We start from the raw sequence: 20498 nt of genomic DNA, 5'->3' as shown, positions 1-20498 counted from the left end.
TCACAATATGACAGCTCCCTTTTTTCTAAACACATCAGTCAACAGCAGCTGACGGATGCCTTGTGTCTGCACTATTCACCACAGGACATAATGGGGGAAGTGCTTAGCTCAGAGTTTTCAGATTTGATTAGTCAGTTTTAGAGCTGACTAGCCTTGCATTCATACACTTAAAAACCATACGCCTGTCGTTCTCTGTCCATTACTGTAAACAGAAACTGACTGCACAGTGATCGTGGAGTTTATCAGGGGGGAAATGTGGTTGGTAAGAGGTTAAGTACAGTTTGGGAGGATGCAACTGAGACCATGTGACAGAGTTTGCCATCTGAGCCGAGGAACAGTAACACATGCCGGCAGAGGACACAGGGACAAGAGCAAATCCACTCTGGACCTTCCAGCAGATTTGCCCTATGGAGACTCCTGTTTATTTATTTTGAAGCAAATGAACTTTACACTGGCAGATTAAACTTGTATGTGTTTACTTCACCTTTACTTTGCAAGAACTTAATACACAGGGATCTTTTATTCATAGAGCAGGTTATAATGTCCTCACTTATGGGGAGGGGCAATTGTTTTCCTTTAAAAGCTCATGCATAGCTTATAATACTCATACAATAACATGAAATTTAGGGGTCAACTTTGGGACTTCTTCATGTTATATATATATATATATATTAAGTAGAGCTTGTATGACTCAAAGGACTAATTAAAACCAAAGGAAACACAGCACCAGTATCTATATTAAAATCGGTGTGTTTTTAAGTAACCAAATTTATCACTGTGTTGATTAAACAAAACTCAGAGATAGATTTCAGTTTCAGATTGGGTTCGAAGTAATGACTGTATACGGGTAGGTGACGTGTGGTGGCGGAGGCTCGTTTCATGGGTGTGGAGCTCAATATGTGAAGAAATAGTGGCCGGGCTGCAGGCTCACTGCGCTCCTCTCCAGGCCCCTCCACTGGAGTATCAATGCAGCAGCTGTGGGAACTCTTCCAGAACTGCAATAAGAAAAAAAGAAAAAAACAGCATACCCTGCTGCGGAAAGACAGGATGCTGCTGTAGACCTGTGCAGGACAAGACAGCACCTTCATGGCAAACCACACACACGCACCACATTACTGTTTGGATATTCATGAGTATGTGTCCTATATAAGTGTTTCCATGTAGACGTATACCCGGAAGCACAGATGTGTCATCTGCTCTCACTGCAGCAAAATATCTGCTGCTCCAGAAAGACAAGGACACGCATCTCAACACTTATAGGGTAGAACACCAGTGCAACACTTTAAAATACGCTATTTCAAGTGAAAGTCCGGTGTGCTTTCACAGTAGATGTACAGATATACTGTATTATCCACAAAATGTGCCCCCAAAGCCTTATAAACTGATCTCCACCAATTCATACAGAGAACAAGCCTGTTTATAAGGGCATATTTTCATTGCAACTAAGTATTGAGAGTAACAGTCAGTGTGGAGAAGCATGTGGTTTGTCATGTTGGTGCGGACCAGACAGGTTCACACATGTAGCAGTTTAGCGCCTGTGGGATATGTAATAGAAACAGATTTCAACCAGAGATTGTCTTACAGACGTCTTTTTGTGATCATGTACATGGACGGAGAGGCCTCATCACAGCAGAAACAAAGTCAGGCAACACAGGGTTTCTCAAATCCAGGGACAATTTACCATCAGCAGTTAAACAGTTTCCGCTCTGCCCTTTTCTTTGTGAGTTTCTTTGTCTCTGGGGAAACTCTGCCTCTGCTCCTTATCTGGGAGTTGGAGGCCAAATCACACATACTTCTACTGAGGTAAACTTAACATCCTCTGACGCACAACCACAGCCTTGGCCTTTCTTAACAGTCAACATTACACTTCTCAGAGTGAGTGGTCACATGGTAAGATTGAGAATGATCCAACATAGTGGAAATCGTGAGTTATAACATGTGAGAAAACACAATGAAGTAATATGTCTAAAATACCACCAGGCGAAGATGTGTCCTATGTGTCTCTGGTAGTTTATATTGAACTATGATTCACTCAAAGCACTGGGAAGACTTTACAGTGAATAAGTTATTTAACCTGCAGTATTCCTGTGGTTACTCAGGAGTAAACTGAAATGAAACTTAAAAAAAATATCCCAGTAAGATTATTTCAAACTGATTCAGACACATTCCATAAGATGTTTAATCGAATATCAGACACGATAACTAGATTAGTCAGAAAATCGAATCAGTCAAAGGCTGCATGGTTAAGATTGCTCAGCTGCTTTAAGAGTAATGACATGTGACTGTATACAGCCATGTGTGACACATTCGGGAGTGGCTGCTGCTTGGTATTTCACACTCCCTCGCCTGATCCGTTCAGCTCATGAGCCGATCTGTTCCCACACCTCAACACGTTCATCAAAATGCACACAATGCTATTCCGAAATCTCAAAAGTAGTCATTTTATTATACAGTGTTTAAACAGAGACTCATTTGGTGACAAACATTATAGGATGTGATTTTTAAAAAAGTGTAAAGTTCTGCCTATTTTACATTATGTACAGGATCAAAATACTAAATCAGCGTTGCTGAGGCAGAACACAACTCATCAATCACACGTCTCACTCTGGATTTTCTGGAAGCTAAAACACCCATTCTCTCTTTTCCTTTCCAGAAACACATAAAACCATCGGTAAAGACATAAAACACAGTTTAAAGATATATCTTTAAAACAACTTTGGCTTTGTCTACTCTCAGCCGGTGCATTCGGGAAGTGAGTAGCAGAAAGGCCTGGTGTGGCAGTGGACCATATACACATTCAATGTGTGTGTGTCTGTGTGTGAGTGTTCAGAATGAACTAAATTAAACTGGCTGAATCTATAGTTCGTATTCTCATTGATCTGAGACAGCACATTTTTTTTCCAAGAGCAGCTCTATGGAAACAATCAACTTAGCACTAACAAGCACAGTTACTAACAGAGCATTTACAAAAGAATCATCCATCCATCCACATCGATACAACAGGCAAAGAAAAGAGGGGAGCTCCAGTGATTTTATACATTTTATGAGTAATACTATATATCTTAAAAGTTGTTTAAAGCCCCATGTTGCTGTGAGAGCCGTGTGAAATTCCAAAAAATAGTTTCAGGTGATGTCACTTGAGTCAGTGTTGGTTGGGTCGGAAGAGTATGAAACGTAGAATGAGGGTACCCTGCTGCTGAGCTTAGAAATTAGCATCTGCCAACCAAACTGTCAGTGATCTAATTGCATCGTGGGTAATGTAGGTTTTGACAAGGAAGAAGAAAGGGCAGAAAAAAGCTGCTGTATTGAATTTTTTCCATCTTTTAAAACCGTCCGTCAGTGCTACAGGAGTATAAGGCTAATACTCTTTTTGACAAAAAATAAATTACATGTGAACAATGAATTATCAATCGCAATTTAATCATCATCACCACCGCCGCCATCATCATCCTCATCCTCATCATCATCATCTTCTTCCTCATCGGCATCGCCGCCGCTGGGCTCAGACGCTTCATCATCTGAACTTTCAGCTTCTTTTTTCGCCACAACTTTCAGAGGAACTGCCTCTTCCGGAGCACTGACCCCACCCCGACGGAACAAATGCAATCCAATCACACACACACATGGGTTGGGCTATTGATGTACAAAGTGGTGAATAATTGGACCAATGCAAATTAACAAAAGACCCACTTTTGGTTTACCTCAGCAAACATGGATTGCTTGAAGATGATAATGAATACAATACCCCAAATCCTCAGCTCGTAGTAAACCCAGCCAGAGTACCACGGAGAATCGATGCACGGCTTCTCTCAGTGGACAGAGATGACCAAAACATTAGTTCCCCAACATTTCTCCACCAAAACCACTGTGGATTCACTGGATTTAACGTCTCAGGGTTAGTAGACATGTGTTCATAAGTAAAAGTGGCACACACTGTGAAGCAGGGGGAGGGTTATGCTCAGAAAAAGTTACACCTATAATACAATCCCTCAGGAGAAGGCAAAAGAGAAGATACACACTCAATTCACCACAGCAGTATCATGTCTTAAGTGCCGTTGTGCTCTTTAGGGATAAATGTTGTATAAAGGAGACCAACTTTCAATGATGATTCAGTTGAAGCACAGCACTACAAGATCAATTTAAAAAATATAATAAAGACACATTTAACTGGTCATTTCATTGCTATATGATAAAAAAATAAATGTAATTGATGCAGTGAGCACTGCTGCTGTGAATTGAGGTTAATGGACAAGTTTAAAGACCCCCTATTTGTTAGAAATCCATCCATATTTACATCTCCTAGTCTACAGTTTAAATACTGAACAGAACTTTTGGTAAAAGCATAAAAAAGTGTGGAATGATTTGGTGTGACAACAAATTGGATGTGTGGTGCATTACAGTTCTAATACTGAAGTGAGTAAACTAGGTTCACATTGGAGGAGCAAAGATGCTTTGCTTTCGTCAGCTTTCGTCAGCTCTTCCAGCAGAGTGGACCCAAACAGCTAATTAGACGCCACACCAGTCCCAAAGAAGAAGCGAGCGTCGCTCCTGCTCTTTGGTCCTCACCACACGGTCGTGTCTTTCCACTCTTGCTCCCCTGGGCGCAGCTCGATGTCGTTTTCCATGCTCCGTTTCCTGTGAAGCCTCACCGCCACAAAGATAGCGAAGAGGATCAGGATTACGCCAAAGGCGCTTCCGATGATGATCGCCAGGATGCTGATGTCAGTGAGAGTAACTAGAGGCAATGGAAGACAAATAAGTGTTAACATCTGGTGAAAAGCAGCAGAGAACACAATAGAGAGAAAAAAGATTGATAGAGCATCCAGGCCAGAATATTTCTACCAAGACCAGTAAATTAATTCAATCTAAATATATTCTGAAAACACTGTTACTGACTGAAAAGCCAAAATGAGATGAAAAAATACTTATATACTCTTGATCCCAGATGTCTTACTTTTGTCAACGACTCTGAAGCTGATCTCTGCATTTTTGCCGTGCACATCTGGAAGGTTGCGCACCTGGCAGACGAAGGTACCGTTAAAGGTCGGGGGCACCTCATGCAGGGTGATGGAGGCGTCCCCTCGCGTTATATCCCCCGACCACACTGCATGGCCTTTAAAGCGCCCAGTGTCTGGAGGGTACGCTTTCTCCTGGTAGTAAAACACCTGAAACACAAACAAAAAGCATATAATGCATAAAGATCATTTAGTGTATGAGTCCAAATTATTGCTTCTACTAAAATGCTGCTGCTCTGGCTATGTAAGCTGTTAGCAAGCTAACGTAGCGCAGCTTGACGAAGCTAGCATTTCTGTGCTACGTGCACATTTTCCGGTACGGAGAACATGGGGCTAAGTTTCCCTTCCTTACACATTTTGAAATGCTCAACACAACGCGAGAGTCGCTTGCTCTTCAAGGAGAATTTGTGACCATGAAGGCGTGGACAGTAGCTGATGCTCCTGACCTTTGATGATCACTTTGAACACTCCAGTCTTACCTTGTTTACAAACATGATCTAATTCTAAAATAATGTATGTACTGTAAGATTCATCATGAGCAGCTATAAGCCCTGCCACCCACTCTTCGCCTCTGGATTCACAGCTGTTAGGAGTCAGTCAAATGTATCAACTGACCATTGATTCAAGAATAAGAGCGATACAATGAAACGAGCAAATGACGACATTAAATTACAATAAATAAAAACAGTCAAAGTAGTTTTTTAATAAAAGCTCAGTTCCTACACACCGACTCATCTGTTCCCGAGTTCATGGGCCTGAAGTTCCACGACACTGTGACTGACTTGGCCGACATCGGGTAAGTGGAGGTGAAGGTGCACTTCAGTTTCACATCTGTTCCGTTGGTTGCCTCCAAGTCGCTTGGAGTGTAAATTTCTATTCCGCTGACATATTGCCACCCTGTGACAGAGACAACCAAGTAAAACAACAAGTAATAAGCATTAATATCTAATCTTATGCACAAAGGTTCAAGGGTCAAACAGCTCAGGTTAGTGTCTAATTTGTCACGCGTTTCGGCAATTAATCAGAAACATTCTTGACAGTTGAGAGCAAAGTAACAGAGAGATCTCTGCTGTTAGTATGTGTGAAGTTTTGGGTGCCGACAATCTGTGCGACAAGCCGCTGCCTGAGATGGTGGGACCTGATTATCCACTTACTGTCGTGAACTCAACGGCAAACAAGAACATAACTAATTCAAATAATTTCAGAGCTGCTATGCATACCACAGGTTGAAGAGTGCACGTATGTATGAGGAGCGTAGATAAGGTCATATCGATACAGCCTTAAGAGAACCCTTAACAAACACAGGGAGTATTAAATATTTCATCTGGATAAAGCAGATTTGGTTAATTATTATTTAAGTTGTATAAACCTTTTGACAAATATGAATCATGTTTCACTTGAAACCATGAAACCAACAGTAGGAGCAAACTGGCAACTGTTCATCTCCCTCGAGGGTTGTGGCAAAGTTCAGCAGTTGAGCTCCATCTGGATCTCACTGTCAGCCACAGGGACGAGCAGACCTGCAGACTGTTCCTGGGGATTAAAACATTCCTTCTAATGAACCACAGCGAAGAAGAAAAAGAAGAAGCCAAGAATGTCCAGTAATCCTGGACAGAGAGGCGTGAAATCAAATGTTCGCCTGTAGATGAAAAATCTAAGGGGATAAGAGAATTTAATAGGAGATGTTAAGAACAACAACTTGTAAAATGTAAAATTCAATGAAAAAAGGACTAATAACGCTTGAATAAAAGCAAACCTTTGACTTTAAATAGAGGATCAAAAACTACTTGAAATATATATATCTCATATGAAGAGTCTAAAAGCAAAACAAGCGCTCTTTTAGATGCTGAAGTGGATACGCTTTTTCCCCATTTCAAATTGAATCTCTTTAAATATATTTGCTATTTGACATATTTCTTTGTGTAATTCCTGGAAACTTGTTTAGCTCCAAAATTCTCAGTTCCTCCCACTACAAACAGCAATCTCACAATCTCACAGGAGGTTGATGCCAACCAGGAAGAAGGAAAAACATGTTTGAATGTGTGGGTGTTTCTTCAAAACTGTTCAAAGAGGAGCTACTAATGTGAAAGAATTACATTTATTTCAGCCAAGCGTGGACCTGGACCTCAACACTGGGGCTGGCCATATAAACGCTAAAGTCCAAGACTGACTGATGAGCCGATTTTAAACTTTAACTCCCGGAAATTAATTGTGTGTGAAGAGTAGATATTTTACATTGAGAAAGTTTCCTTTCACATATGACGGAAGCAGGAGATTGTCTAGGTCCAACACATTCAAAATAAAGGGCAAGAGTTGGTGTTTGGGTAAATCATGCAGGAGGCAGGAGGCAGGACATGATGTATGAATCCTACTGCGTAAAAATAATGTTTTGATTTTGTACAGCACATCGACACATGCTCCTATCACCAAAAGCTCTAGAATCTCGCTGTCTTTCCAAGTTTACATCTATTTCTGCGTCTTCTACATGTAGAACACTTTGTTTTCATCCTGAGATTTGTGTCCATTCTGAGTTTTAAACCTCACCTACACACCAACTCACTCGCTGTGAATTTCAGTCCTCTATTCTCACATGAACTCACTTAGACCTTTTGGGAGCAAAGTTGTGGAATATACCCGGAACAATTGACTCAGACATTTACGTTCTCACATACAGCCACTCAAGAAAATGTTCAGTTCAATTCTATAGAGTGACGAAGTTACACCAGTTGTCAGCCTGTCGAGGGCTGGAGTTTCACCATTAACACATTTCTGTCAAACTAAATTGTGATTTTCTGTTTTTGTCACAGGCAGTGTTTAAATGCAGGTAGCTACTTCTGTAAAAGACGGTCACCTACTGACCTGAGTGTGAAGTCGGCCCTCTGCAGGCACACTATGTGTTACTCAACTTGACTGCATGGCAGCTGACACAGAAATGAAGGATATTCTCACTTTCTCTCTCCGAGATCATTTTGTATGTGAACATACTGACTAGTGGGAGGTTTCAGGTATTTAAACGTGGTGGATTGTTACAGATAATGAGAGTTGTTATGTTAAACAAGCAGGTCATTGACCAGTAGCGACCACCAACTACTGGGTCGTTGGGGTCCCTTGAGACGAGCTGTGAATAGATGTTGAAAGTCGCAGACCCACCCTGCTACTGTGTGAATACATGTTAAATACCTGAAAGCACACAGTACTCAGCTTTGTTAGCTGTTTTAAAATACTATGGGAGGGACAGGCAGAGGCATGGAGAGAAGTAAACAAACAATGGAATGAAACCTGGTGACATTATGCTGAGTGCTAATAAGATGCCATGATGTCCTGCATATAGTAGTGTCATTCAATGACTTTTTAGCAGACTTTACCCAATTTAAATGAAAAATGATTGTTTGCAGCACATAGTGGTTACGTAAACTATTCATTTTACCCTATTGCAAGTAGCAGCATTTGACTCTCGCACAATGCATTTTACAGTTAATACAAACTTGAATGAGGAACACTTTCACTTTCTTATTAAAACTGAATTAATGAGAAGCTTCCCCGCCGTTCCCAAGTCTCTGCATGTAAATACACACCAAATATGTGCTACTTATAAGACAAGTTATAGTGTAGTTTAGCATAATATCTCCTTTACAGGAAAAGTCCTGCTCCACATTATCTTTCTGTTGTGATGCCATGAAACTGTTCATCTTATACCTCGACATTTACAGGAAAACTGGTCTCAAGCTCTACAGCTCACTGGCTTCAACCTGAAGTTTAAAGGTAAATTATCTGTGCCATGTACTCGTCTGTAAATTATTTTCTTAGTTTCATTTCTGAACATTCAACCAAAATTGGGACAGTCCCTGGAGGCTAGGTGTTTCCTGACCTGCTTGTCCAAACAGCTCCTCCATGTTTGCAGGGTATTTGAGAAAAACAAATCTCGATGACAGCAGAGAGATGGCATTGTGCATATTTAAAAGCCGACATACTGTACGTTGTCGCTCATTCAACATCCAGCGGGGCATGTGTTGGCGATGTTTCGAGTAACTGACAAAAGATGTGGAAATTTCACAACACTTTTGAGTTTCAAGCTTTTATACAGTAACTCCAATTGTACTTACTTGATTCTTATTGTTCTGGGTTTGTACCCTCATGGTTGAATGCACTTATTTTAAGTCGCTTTGGATAATAGTGTCAGTTAAATGAAATGTAATGTAATGATAGATTTAATTGAGATATTACAAAAGAATAAATGTAACATATAAGTTCATGGGAGCTGGAGTCTTGTTGCTCATAGCTGGGACTATGCTTAACCTGCTATTGGATTCATCTATATTCAAGTCAAATTTTGGAGAAAAAAATCCAGATAACATTGTGACACAAGGTATATAGAATATAAATAACATAATAAAAATAAAACGATTATAATACTATTATACTACAGTGTACTTTTGCTGGGACATTCATGTACGGTTGATATTATTAAATAATGGTTAAATTATAAATATATAAATTAGTATAGAGTAAATTAAAACATTGTATATTCTCCTCTGTAAAGTGCTTCTACTCTTCACTGTGAGGGAAGGTTGCATGTGAAGCGATCAAGGCAAATAAACTAGGTCCTAGCAGACTTAACGCTGCTTGTCCTGCAGTGAGAAGTGGCTAATTACCCACCGATACCAAAAAACAAGGCTTATTTACAACAGTGCTGACATGAGTAACTTTGCTTTGCTTTAGAGACAACGTAGTTATCGATCAGACTATATCCAGGAAGTAGCTGGGACTCACCTGGCAGCAGGAGTCCTCCAACGAGAAGCAGAGGCCATAACCGACACATAGGATAATAATTCAACATTTATTCGGAGCTGGTTAGATCCTGTGTGAGAGTCGCGTCATGTAGGTTAACACGCTGCAGACATGGACGAAACAAATATCAATGCAGAAGGTCGGGGGTGAAAGAATCAAACGTCTCTCCTGGGTCAGTCCTCTTCGATGGTGAATGAGTGAGTCACACTCCGCCTGCACACACCTGATGGGCGGTGTTAAGCCGATCCTCTCCCTCCTTGCATAACCTGAATGATCACACACTCAACACCTGCCCTATTCCCCTCAAAGCTCGTTCGTGCTTTACTCCCGTCAAGCCCAGAGGAAGTTTAGATCCACTCACTGATCGCTCAGGAGTTACTTATTAACCCAGAGTCCAGTTAAATTGTAAATGTTGTACTAAAGTCAACTTTCTCTGGACTGGTTCCACCTGGTGGCCACAGCATCACATCACAAACACCAGCCACTGCGCAGTCAACAGATCTTGGTGGAATCCTGAGGGATGAATGGGGAATAATGTGTGTTTTATTGTGTGATAACGTTAAAGGTTCAGTGTGTAGAATTTAGGGACATCTAGTGGTGAAGTTACATGTTGCAACATCCTTCACCTCACCGCACCGTACAAAACATGAGAGAACATTCTGCAAAAACTATTATTATTGTTATCAGTAGTCCAATCCATGAATATGGAAATCTCTTCATCTGTACTTAACTTTGATTTATTTATTTTGAGATCCCATCTGATCCATGGTCTTAAACATGTTGTTCCCTTAATGTCACTTGATTGGATGTAAAATGCATTGAGAGATTGATAAGAGTTTTTCCCCACAGACTGGGGCAACATGGTGGTGAAAACATGTTTTGCAGCTCCTGATGGGCAGAGCAGTGTTAATCCTATAACAGTGTCCCTTCATAACCTCTCATTGTACAGTACTTTCAGGGCCCGTCTGCTCATGCACAGTCGGTAAACAACTGATACAGATTTCTGGTGGATTAAAAAATGATCTTTTGCATTTGCACAACACAAATGTTGGTAAGGCATTTGGGTATCTGCACCCCAGCTTTAATGAAAACAATGCTTACGTATATAACATACAAATATAAAGATAAGAGAGAGATGTAACATCCTATTTTATCCAGGTTGTTTACATTTGTATTTCAGAGTTTCAAATTGGACTCAAACCTGGAGGAAGTTGCTGCTTAAAGAAAATGTGGAAAAGAGCCTTTAAGACAGCGCTGTGATTTGTAAGACTACGAGGCACAACACCAAACAGCGTAAGTGATTGACAATCATGTGAAATATCTAACAAAACATGAACCTGACATGTCTAAACTTGCCCATTCAGATCTGCACGACAGAGGCAACCTCCCCCAAGCCCCATACTGATACAAATCTAGCTAGATTATAAATCATATATAACTATAGATATGTTTGTGTTAACTAATTCCACTTAATTTGTTATTTTTAAATGAATTAAAAAAAACTATTATCATCAGCAACAAAAAAAGACCACACCACAATGCTATTAACAAATATTACAATATTACATCACATATTTCTAGATAGTTCTTGTTTGTCCTGCAGCACTGGAAGGCTGACCGAACGTGACCATGATGCTTTGCGGTCTGCCGCAGGGAGATGAGCCACCAGTGGAAGTGAAAGGTCTGTTCACGGCAGACACACAACAGCGATGCTAGCGGTGCTGCTAAAGATATATAATATATGACAGTGTTAATTCTCACACGAGGAACACGAGCGATGTTGTTTTATGAATCAAAAGTCACGCGTGTCAGGCTGTTTTTAGATTTTAATTGCACATTCAAAACCAGCGAGCTACCCATGATTCATTGCGGCAGCATCCCTGTGTACTTCTCTGGATCTAAAACATAAATTACAGAAGCTAGCAGTGTTCAGTTGTATGCTACACAGCTAGCTACTTTAGCTCGGGCTACTTAAACTGCAGTGTTGTGTGGTTTGTGTATGTAACTCCGGCTCGCTGCCGTGTTACTGACAGTACTATCTGCTGAGGGGTCTCTCCTCCTCTCACGCTCTCTGCTCCGTGTCTTCTTGACACACCTTTTGTTGTCTCGTCGAGCTGGAGTCAGCTAACGGCTGCTAGCGAGCATCCCCCGCCGACCGCCCCACAGTGGAGAACACAAGTCGCGGGTAAAGAGTTGCCCTGAAGCCTGTGGGAGCCGACGCGTGACGGCCAACTACACACAAGGTAGCTTGTCTGGCAAATGAGTGATAGTGATAATAAAGTACAGGAATGGAAGTGACCGCGTTAATGTCGGCGGCTGTGTTCAACGTTAGGTGTGGAAGATGCAGTCATAACAGTCTGTTAGCGGGCTGGTTCGCTCGCGGGCTAACACGTTAACAGTGCGATAGAGGAGTTAATGCTCTACTATGGTCTCTAAACACCCGCCGTGAAAGCGAAAGTCGCCGCCATCCGCACCAGCAGCGTCTGTCTGCTGCTGTGATGCTAAGCGGCTACATGACAGCAGCTCCTGTTAGCTGCTGCTACTGCTGTTGATACGCCTCACACTGCACCAGCCCGAGACATCATAAACCCGCCGGGTAGTTGTGTAGTTGTTGTGTCTCTCTGAATCCTGTGTGAATCCTGGGTGTTGTCCTGCAGGATGAGTGCCGATGAACGGAACCCAGCTGCAGTGGCTCAGCCGGTAGACGATGCTCAAGGAGACGGACGGTGGATGTCCCAGGTTTGTGTTTTAGAGGAGGAAACCGTAGCTCGTTGTCTTCATGTGTGACAAAGTAAAACAACTGTTTTCTTCTTATTCATTCAGGCGATAGGCTGCATTACTGAGTCTCACTCTTTGGCTTATCCTTCTTTCTTCATAGCATCAGTCTGAACAGGCAGGTTTGGGTTGTTGTGATGATATATACATACAAGCTTACAAATCCCGCTTTGAAATAAGCAGGATAACACCCCAGTGTGAGGTTTGACACACGACAGGCCAAGCAAATTAAACTAAGTCAATATATTGATAATTGTCACGATGAATGTAACATTATTATTTCTGTTAAGTTTAAAGACTGATTGTGGCTCTTTATTTCAGGGAACGACAATCCCCTGACAAATTGCTCTATTATGTGTTATACATCCTCACTGTCTTTGCAGGATGCATATGCGCTACATTGCTATAGGATTTTTATTATACTGCTATTGATGAATATTATATTTTGATAATTAGCTATATTGTTTCATTACCAAGCCCTACCTTACTATTTTACCCATACTCTCATCCAATAATAATAATATTCAAGTTGAGTTGTCTTAATAATTAAGTTTTCCACATTAACCATTTTCTTCAGTTTACTCTCCCTATTAATTTGGCCCTTTAAACGACACATTGAATCTTGCATTTATCTTCATAATTGTGCAGTGATCCTGTGCATTGGCTTGTTTTGAGGAGACTTTCAGATGCAATCTAGATCTGCATCAATACTCTTTAGGTGATGTTCTCTATAATATCAATGACGAATATATGTGGGGTGGAGATGATGTGAGTGGTCGACATCATATTAGTTTCCTGAGGCTTGTGTTTCTTTCAGACAGCCACACTTTCGAGCTTGTTTAGTAGGTCTATGTAAGGTTAATCCTCCAAAGCTGATAGAACTGAGACAGACCGCCTCGCTCCAAGCTCTTTTTTAGTTAGGGCACCAGACATGACTGTGCTGAGCCTACAGGATTTTGTCTTGACTTGGAAAGCTTGCCAGTATTAACCTCCTGCCAGGATTTTGTAGATAACTTGAAAAGACTGAAAGTCTTGGATTGGATAGTCTTCTGCAAATGTTATTTATTTATGTTTTTATGTATCTTTTCCACCCGTCACAATTGTGCACTACATCTTAAGGTCTAGTGATTAACTTGTAACTTAACTTTCAATTTTTTTTTTTACAGCACACAAGATTTGTGCTGGAGTGTAAAGATGGTGAGCCAGAAGTGCTTTTTGTGGGAGATTCTATGATTCAGCTAATGCAGCAGTTTGAGGTGAGATATGATATTCTCCACCTGGACATATGACGACTCGCGTTTAAGTAGCATTTTTTTTTTTATCTGAGTATTTTCACGCACTACTCTTGATATGACATAATCGTACAGGTTTCTTTTGCTTCACTTTGAGTCTCTTATTTATACATATAGCTTTGTAATGCATCTTGTTCTTGATCAGCATCTGTTGTTGTCAGCGTCAGTGACATTTTTGGTGTTAGTCACCAAAGTAAGAAATGCAGAATTGCTCCTGTGAAATACAGACTCATGCTTTCCTATCCACAGATGTGGAGAGAGTTGTTCTCTCCTCTTCATGCGCTCAACTTCGGCATTGGAGGAGACACCACCTGCAACGTGCTGTGGAGGCTACAGAACGGAGAGCTGGAGAACATCCAACCCAAGGTAAGACAATCCTAGGAGCCATATGCCTAAGTGTGCTTTTTGTAAAAACTGTAGTAGCAGCAGTTTGTTGTATCACCCTAGCTGTGCTTACTGGCTGTACTGGCAATATAGACTCGTACTTCCCGAAAACGCATTATCTCAAAACGTTGAGCAGGATCTTGGCTCCAGAGAGGAGTGTGTGCAGTGAGAATAAGCAACACGTCTGTCTGTGGTCTTGTCCAGGTGGTGGTGTTGTGGGTAGGAACCAACAATTACCAGCACACAGCAGAGCAAGTTGCAGGAGGGATACTTGCTATTGCGCAACTGCTCACATCCTGCCTCCCAAAGGCAAAGATAGTTGTCCTGGTAAGTTCAGTTTTACATCTTGTCTTTTGTTGTACCTAGTTGGTTCTAAATAAACATGTTGACAGGATTTCTCTCTGAAGTTGTCTCACTGAGTGACCTTTGAGTAACTTTTTCACTTTTAGCAGCTAACGAAATAATGAAGTTTTACATAAACATTGCATCATAGAAAAAAATGTACGCACTGTCAACATATTGAACCTCGCAAATTAGTCAAACATATTTTTGCTGTCCTCAGGGTCTGCTGCCCCGGGGGGAGCGGCCCAACCCACTGAGGGTAAAGAATGCTGCTGTTAACGAGTTCTTGCGGTCTTGGCTGCCACGTCTGGGCCGGGCTCAGTTTCTGGACGTGGGCAGGGATTTTGTTCACTCTGATGGAACCATCGTCCCACAGGACATGTTTGACTTCCTCCACCTGACGCCGTTAGGTTACCGCAAAGTGGCCAAGCCCCTCAGTTACCTTCTGCATCAGATGCTGGATGAGACACCAGAGGAGAGGCGGGCATCGCTGGTTTGAGGGCTGTCGTCGACATCAACATTTATCCAGAGGCACAGCTCCACCCACTGCTGTGGGAGAATTGGGGGAGGGGGGGGGGGGTGCCCCTGGTATCTTGAGGAGGAAGGGCCCACTCACAGTGGAAGTAGTACCCCGATGTGAGTGGGCCCAGGAGGGGTGTGGGATGACCTCCATGAGCGAAGGGTTGTTATGGGGAGGTGATAAGGAGGGAGAGACAGACCTCACTACAGACATAGACACTGTGACCGCAGTAGTAAGCTCTAATGCAAAATTATTCACCAAGGTCAGGCTACTCTGAACCATAGACAGACATACAGAGATCATATCAGACTTTATCTTGGCCTGTGGTAAAAAATGAGCTCTTATCTCTGTTCCCTTTTTCCACAGAGAAATGAAACTAAACAGAGGAACACAATCCAATTTCTTCCCTTATGTTTTGTTCGGTGTATGCAAAACTGTAAGTTAGCAGTCTTGGTATTATAATACGAGAAATCCAGCACACATCAAACAGTAGAAATAACATAAGAACATAACCCAACATTGTTTAATGTTATGAGTCTGGCCTGTTTACTAAAACGCAGAGGTTCCCAACCTGGTGGTCAGGCTGTCCTTAGAGATGTCAAGAAAATTCTTGAGGTGTCAATTCTTTTTTTTTATATATATATATTTGTCCTTTGTTTTTACCTTTTTAAATCATGATAACGTGGATATGTTCACCTCGTCAGGCTTTAAAAAATCCAATGAAATTGGAGATGTTCAAATTACTGTTAGGGGGTCCACAAGTGAGTGGTTGGTAACCGAAACAGTACACAAAACAGTTTAAACAAATTTACCAATTCTTTAAAATGGTCACTTTTGAATTGATGTGTAACTATTTTATTTTCTCCGCAAATTGTTAATCAATGTAAAATAGATTATATTTGGAGAGACCACACACACACACACACATACAGATCACTACTTCATCTCATGTGACTTAAAAACCACAGCAGAACTAAATGTTCACGTCAAACCTGATGTCGGTGTTCACTGCATGCATGTTTTAAGGTGAGCCTCAGCTTCGGTGTTGAAAGTGGGCCGATGCTTCAGTATGTTAAATGCAATGTGCTTTAATTATTTATGTACCTGAATTGAGTGAATGTCGGCCAAAATCGTGTATTCATACATATCCATCAGTGACGTTGCGCCATGTCTCTACGTGGGTCTTCCAAACAACACTAATCCTGTCACTTAAATGCAGAGCTTCTATTCATAGATTAACATTTTACTACTTTTGTCCCAAAAAATGGATGACATTATTGAGTAGAAAAAATATCCTAACTTTAGGCCGTGAAAATCTCATGCTCCAGTGTAACAGCATACTTGATTTAAATTTTAACAAAAGAGAAAGAAATTCTGAAACAAACAAGTGGTTGTCACGTCATCTTACATTACTTTTCATATCACAAGCGATACCTTATGAATACAGTTTGATGTGTGACATTCATCTGTTTCTCCCCTTAATATGTCCAAATGTTCATAGTCCAACCCTCCCACCCGCTCTCTCTCTTTCTCTCTCTCGCCCTCCTCTCTGCTTGGATATACAGTATTTTTTATCATAGAAACTCCTCTGCATTCTGTTAATCCCCCCCTCTTTATTTCTGCCACTGGTTGTAATCGTAGTGACTCCAGCCTCGCCACACTGCCACCTCACATCTCCACCTTGTGTAACTATTGAATTATTTTAAGGAGGAAAAGTGGGCTCTGAACAAAGTTATAGTGAATATCGTCACGCTAAAGAGAAATCACAGGTCATGTAAATAAAGTTTTTCGTCTGTGAGCTTCTTACCATAGCTGTTCCTCCGTGGCTTCGGTTCTGTTGCCCGCGTCAAATGCTACTTTTGTCTTAAGCTCTGCACATTCACGTTCTGTGTATAATATAAATGGTGTATGTGTGTGCCTTATGTGTTTATGGGGACAGTATGTGTGCTCTTGGATTGTGTAAGTTGGATGTGCGAGTGTTAAGAAGCGACCCCACCGCTCCGGTTGTACATAGGACGTGAGGCTTGAGAGAGTGATGTGTTGAGAGGGTTTAGATTGTGGGAGTCTGTGTTTTTTGGTGCAATACACACTCTTTGCACTGTTTTGACTCGCTGTCACATTATTGTGTTAAAGCATTCCAATAAAAAAACAAAACATAATCTAATCAAGTATTTGTTTATTTATTTATTTAGTGATTTAAGAATTATTTGGTTGACATGTTTTACTGTTGCTCACCAGCAGAGGGAGCCATTTGACCAGATAATTGAAACTATGGCCACCAACAAGACTCGCTAGCTGCTGCTTCTGTTTTATTCAGTTTGTCACTGCCTAATTAATTCATTAACATCAAGTTGGTACTTTTTATGTAATAACTCACCTGCAGCGCTCTGAGGAAATCTCCTTTTTAAATGTCCTCATTAAACATTTAGTTAGGCGTGCTGAAGTGCGATCACTGGCGAGTTGTAAAATACTTGCTGAATAAACCATTTGCTCACTCTTAATGTTGCTCTATTTATGGAGGCCTGTTCTACGGACAGTCTATTGAGAGATAAGTTCTATAAACACAAGACTAAATGACGTTGAGTAATTATCTGTGGATTCACATTATGAGTTCATGTTTCCAACACAGAATTCAATAGAGAATCAAAGCAGTTACATTTCAGTTTTTTCCCCCATGTTTGTGAATTCTTTCCTGGAAGATAAGCCCTCAGTTATCAATGGGTTTCTTTTCATATGTACCCGTTACATCAGAGTTTGGGATATGCTGCCATGTCTGATAAACAAACGGTGGTGTGTGGTTGCAAATCAGAGTTTTACACCCATTTACCGTCTACTTCAGGCTACAGCTTTAATGCTGTATCGGATCACAGCAGGAACTCTGCCCGTGAACTACATATTCCAGCTCATTTACCACTTCAGTTTAATGATGCAAGCTCCTCAGAACACCAGTCCTATACTGATGGTGTGGTTCTCTGATTGGACCATGGACAAAGATGATTGTGTCCTCGAAATAAATTCCCAAAATCCAATCATTATTCTTTAATATGGGGAATTTGGTCAAATGCCCCTCATGGGGTTCAGCCTCTTAAATCACCATGTGATGTAACTGTATTATAGTGTGATGGCTCTCAGATTACATGTCATCGTGTGCCAGAGCCATGTGCTTGTGCTGTGACTCTTGTTGCCTTTGTTGTTTTTTTTTGGTCAAAAGTTGAAGTTAAATCTGTCGTCAGTTTTAGGGTTCACAATCAGATTAGGTTTCACAGGAAGGAGATGTGGACATGTGGTCATGATAAAAGCAGAAGTTCCAAAAAAAACTACAACCGTTTTGTATGGTTCATAGTGACTGGCTGCAGGGCAAAACTTGCATCATGTCGACAAGATACTGCAGGATTGATTTTACAGTAAGTGCAGGAACCTGCGTCATCCAGGTGGTTCTTTGGTATTTTCAGTCACATATATGATGATAAAGCAGCAGTAAAAAATGTTATCCAACACATGATTTCTTATGACTGACTTTGGGGTCGATGTCCAACCAAGAACGGCCACATGGCTTTGACTGAGGAACCCCCCTCCTCTGCAAAAACACTGCACCAATTGTCACATGATAAAGTTCATGACTGTCATGGTTGGTTAATCTCTGCCAAGGAGGTTATGTTCTAGTGTGTGTTAATTTAATTTGTAAGTAAGCAGGATTATGGCAAACCTATCATGGACATTCCCATCAAACTTGGTGGTAGGATGTGTAATGAGTAAAGAAAAGAAAGAGTGTGAAAGAGCTCTAGTCTTATTTAAAAAACATATTTTTATATCATTGTTCTCTCAGAGAATAATTTCAGGATATGGATGAAGACAAAACAGACTTGTTTATGGTAGTGTGTTTAATTTGTTGTAGATAAAAAGAAAATTCAAACTTATTTAATATAATTTCTTAAGGGAACTGTTGGGCGTTGGCAGGTATGCACTCCACTGAGTCATTTTACTAAGCAGAAAGATATATCTGTTTTAATATTCACTGATCTTCATGAAAAAAAAAATCCAGCATATTTTGGGGGACTGATATCCAAGAGTGAGTAGCAGCTTGGTTGAATTTAAGGGAAGTGTTGGGCCTTGGCATAGGTACTGTATGGGCTGGATCTATTTAAGGTTTATGAATTATAGTTTCTAAGTTGTTGGCAGGTTTCAACAGACCAGCTGAAAGATGTTTCAACAAAAGCAGCCTTTTCTAAAAGTGAACTTTGAGGATTCATGAATATTTAACAGCTTGTTCCGGGATCTCAACTCGTCTTCCTCGCTCTGCGTTTAGCCTTTTTCCGATTTCAATATTTGGCCACAGACTGTTTGTAAGGGAAACACCTGCTTCTCTCCATTCCCACCTGATACTTATTTCACCCTCTTGCTGTTCATCGCTGCCACATACAGTACGGCAGGTTATGTCACAAACAGGCGTCATGAGATTTGCTTCTGTGGTTCACAAACAACCTTATTCATGCCCATGACTCATCCAGGCACTCACACACATATTCAATCTTCATGCTCACCGCAGTCTTATACTCAGAGGATCTACACAGCAAGTTAGAGCTCTATTAAACCATTCAGGGCTTCAGGTGCTAAATACGTTATACCGACATAACATCTTATGAAACCGCACGTCTGCATCACTCAGTACAGAAGTATCCCGACGGGTTCTTTCTACTCCACGACCAGGTCATCGAATTTTCATTTATAGCCATTGATTTATGCCCTGCACTTCTCGTTAAGTGTCTTGGTTCTAAAGCTAATTCAGCAGGTCTCAGGTCAGGGTCACGCTGTCCAGCTCACTTCTCTTTCACCCAGGGCAATCAGGGCTTGACTGCAGTCTGTGATGTTTACTTGAAGTCGTTACACCGACATCCCCCCGCTGCATACAAACCAAAGCAGCCTAACATTTGCTCTACTGTTAATTAATGCCGTCGTGCCTTTCTCATAAAATAAGAAGCAGCATTTTTGTTTGGGTTACAAACAACTCTATAGGACAAGCTGCCCTTTGGACTCTTTAGATAGCTACAGACATACAATATTATCTTTTGTTGTGAGATTTATTGAAGGGCATTGTGGAAAAAGGAGATGTATATCTTCCTGTGTACAAACCCTAACACGTCTACAAAGCATGTTACATTTTGATTCTCTTCTTTCATATGATAAGGAATTTATTGTAAGGCATAAAAACATATATCATAAGAACTTAGGGGCTTCCCCAAAGTATAGATTTAACTTGAGAAATGTGACATTCAAACCTACAGGAATGTTTAAAAGGGTGCAATCGATCTCCTATTGGGGAAAAGGGTGTAAATCGGGGGAAAAACCACTGAAATAGTCGGTTTTATCTTTGTGGGAAACTGA

At 41.0% G+C, this 20498-nt stretch overlaps 2 protein-coding genes across 2 annotated transcripts; one reads left to right on the top strand and one right to left on the bottom strand.

Moving 5' to 3' along the window:
* Positions 1–2422: 2422 nt before the first annotated feature.
* mpzl2b (myelin protein zero-like 2b) lies at positions 2423–10164 on the bottom strand. Its single transcript, XM_062405765.1, has 5 exons — positions 9786–10164; positions 5743–5912; positions 4955–5165; positions 4567–4735; positions 2423–3577 (listed from the first exon to the last, which is right to left on the bottom strand). The coding sequence occupies exons 1-5, from the start codon at positions 9850–9852 to the stop codon at positions 3418–3420; spliced, it is 777 nt and encodes a 258-aa protein (XP_062261749.1). The 5' UTR covers positions 9853–10164; the 3' UTR covers positions 2423–3417.
* A 1452-nt stretch (positions 10165–11616) lies between these two features.
* Positions 11617–17280, top strand: pafah1b2 (platelet-activating factor acetylhydrolase 1b, catalytic subunit 2). The gene is made up of 6 exons (XM_062406675.1): positions 11617–12046; positions 12461–12542; positions 13745–13834; positions 14120–14236; positions 14459–14581; positions 14817–17280. Exons 2-6 carry the CDS (start codon positions 12462–12464, stop codon positions 15093–15095), a joined length of 690 nt encoding a protein of 229 aa, XP_062262659.1. The 5' UTR covers positions 11617–12046; position 12461; the 3' UTR covers positions 15096–17280.
* The last annotated feature ends 3218 nt before the right edge of the window (positions 17281–20498 follow it).

Source organism: Platichthys flesus, chromosome 15, assembly GCF_949316205.1.
Source record: "Platichthys flesus chromosome 15, fPlaFle2.1, whole genome shotgun sequence".
In the NCBI taxonomy this organism is placed as follows: domain Eukaryota; kingdom Metazoa; phylum Chordata; class Actinopteri; order Pleuronectiformes; family Pleuronectidae; genus Platichthys; species Platichthys flesus.
Note: the sequence above shows the minus strand (reverse complement) of the source record. Positions and strands in the feature narration are given on the sequence as shown.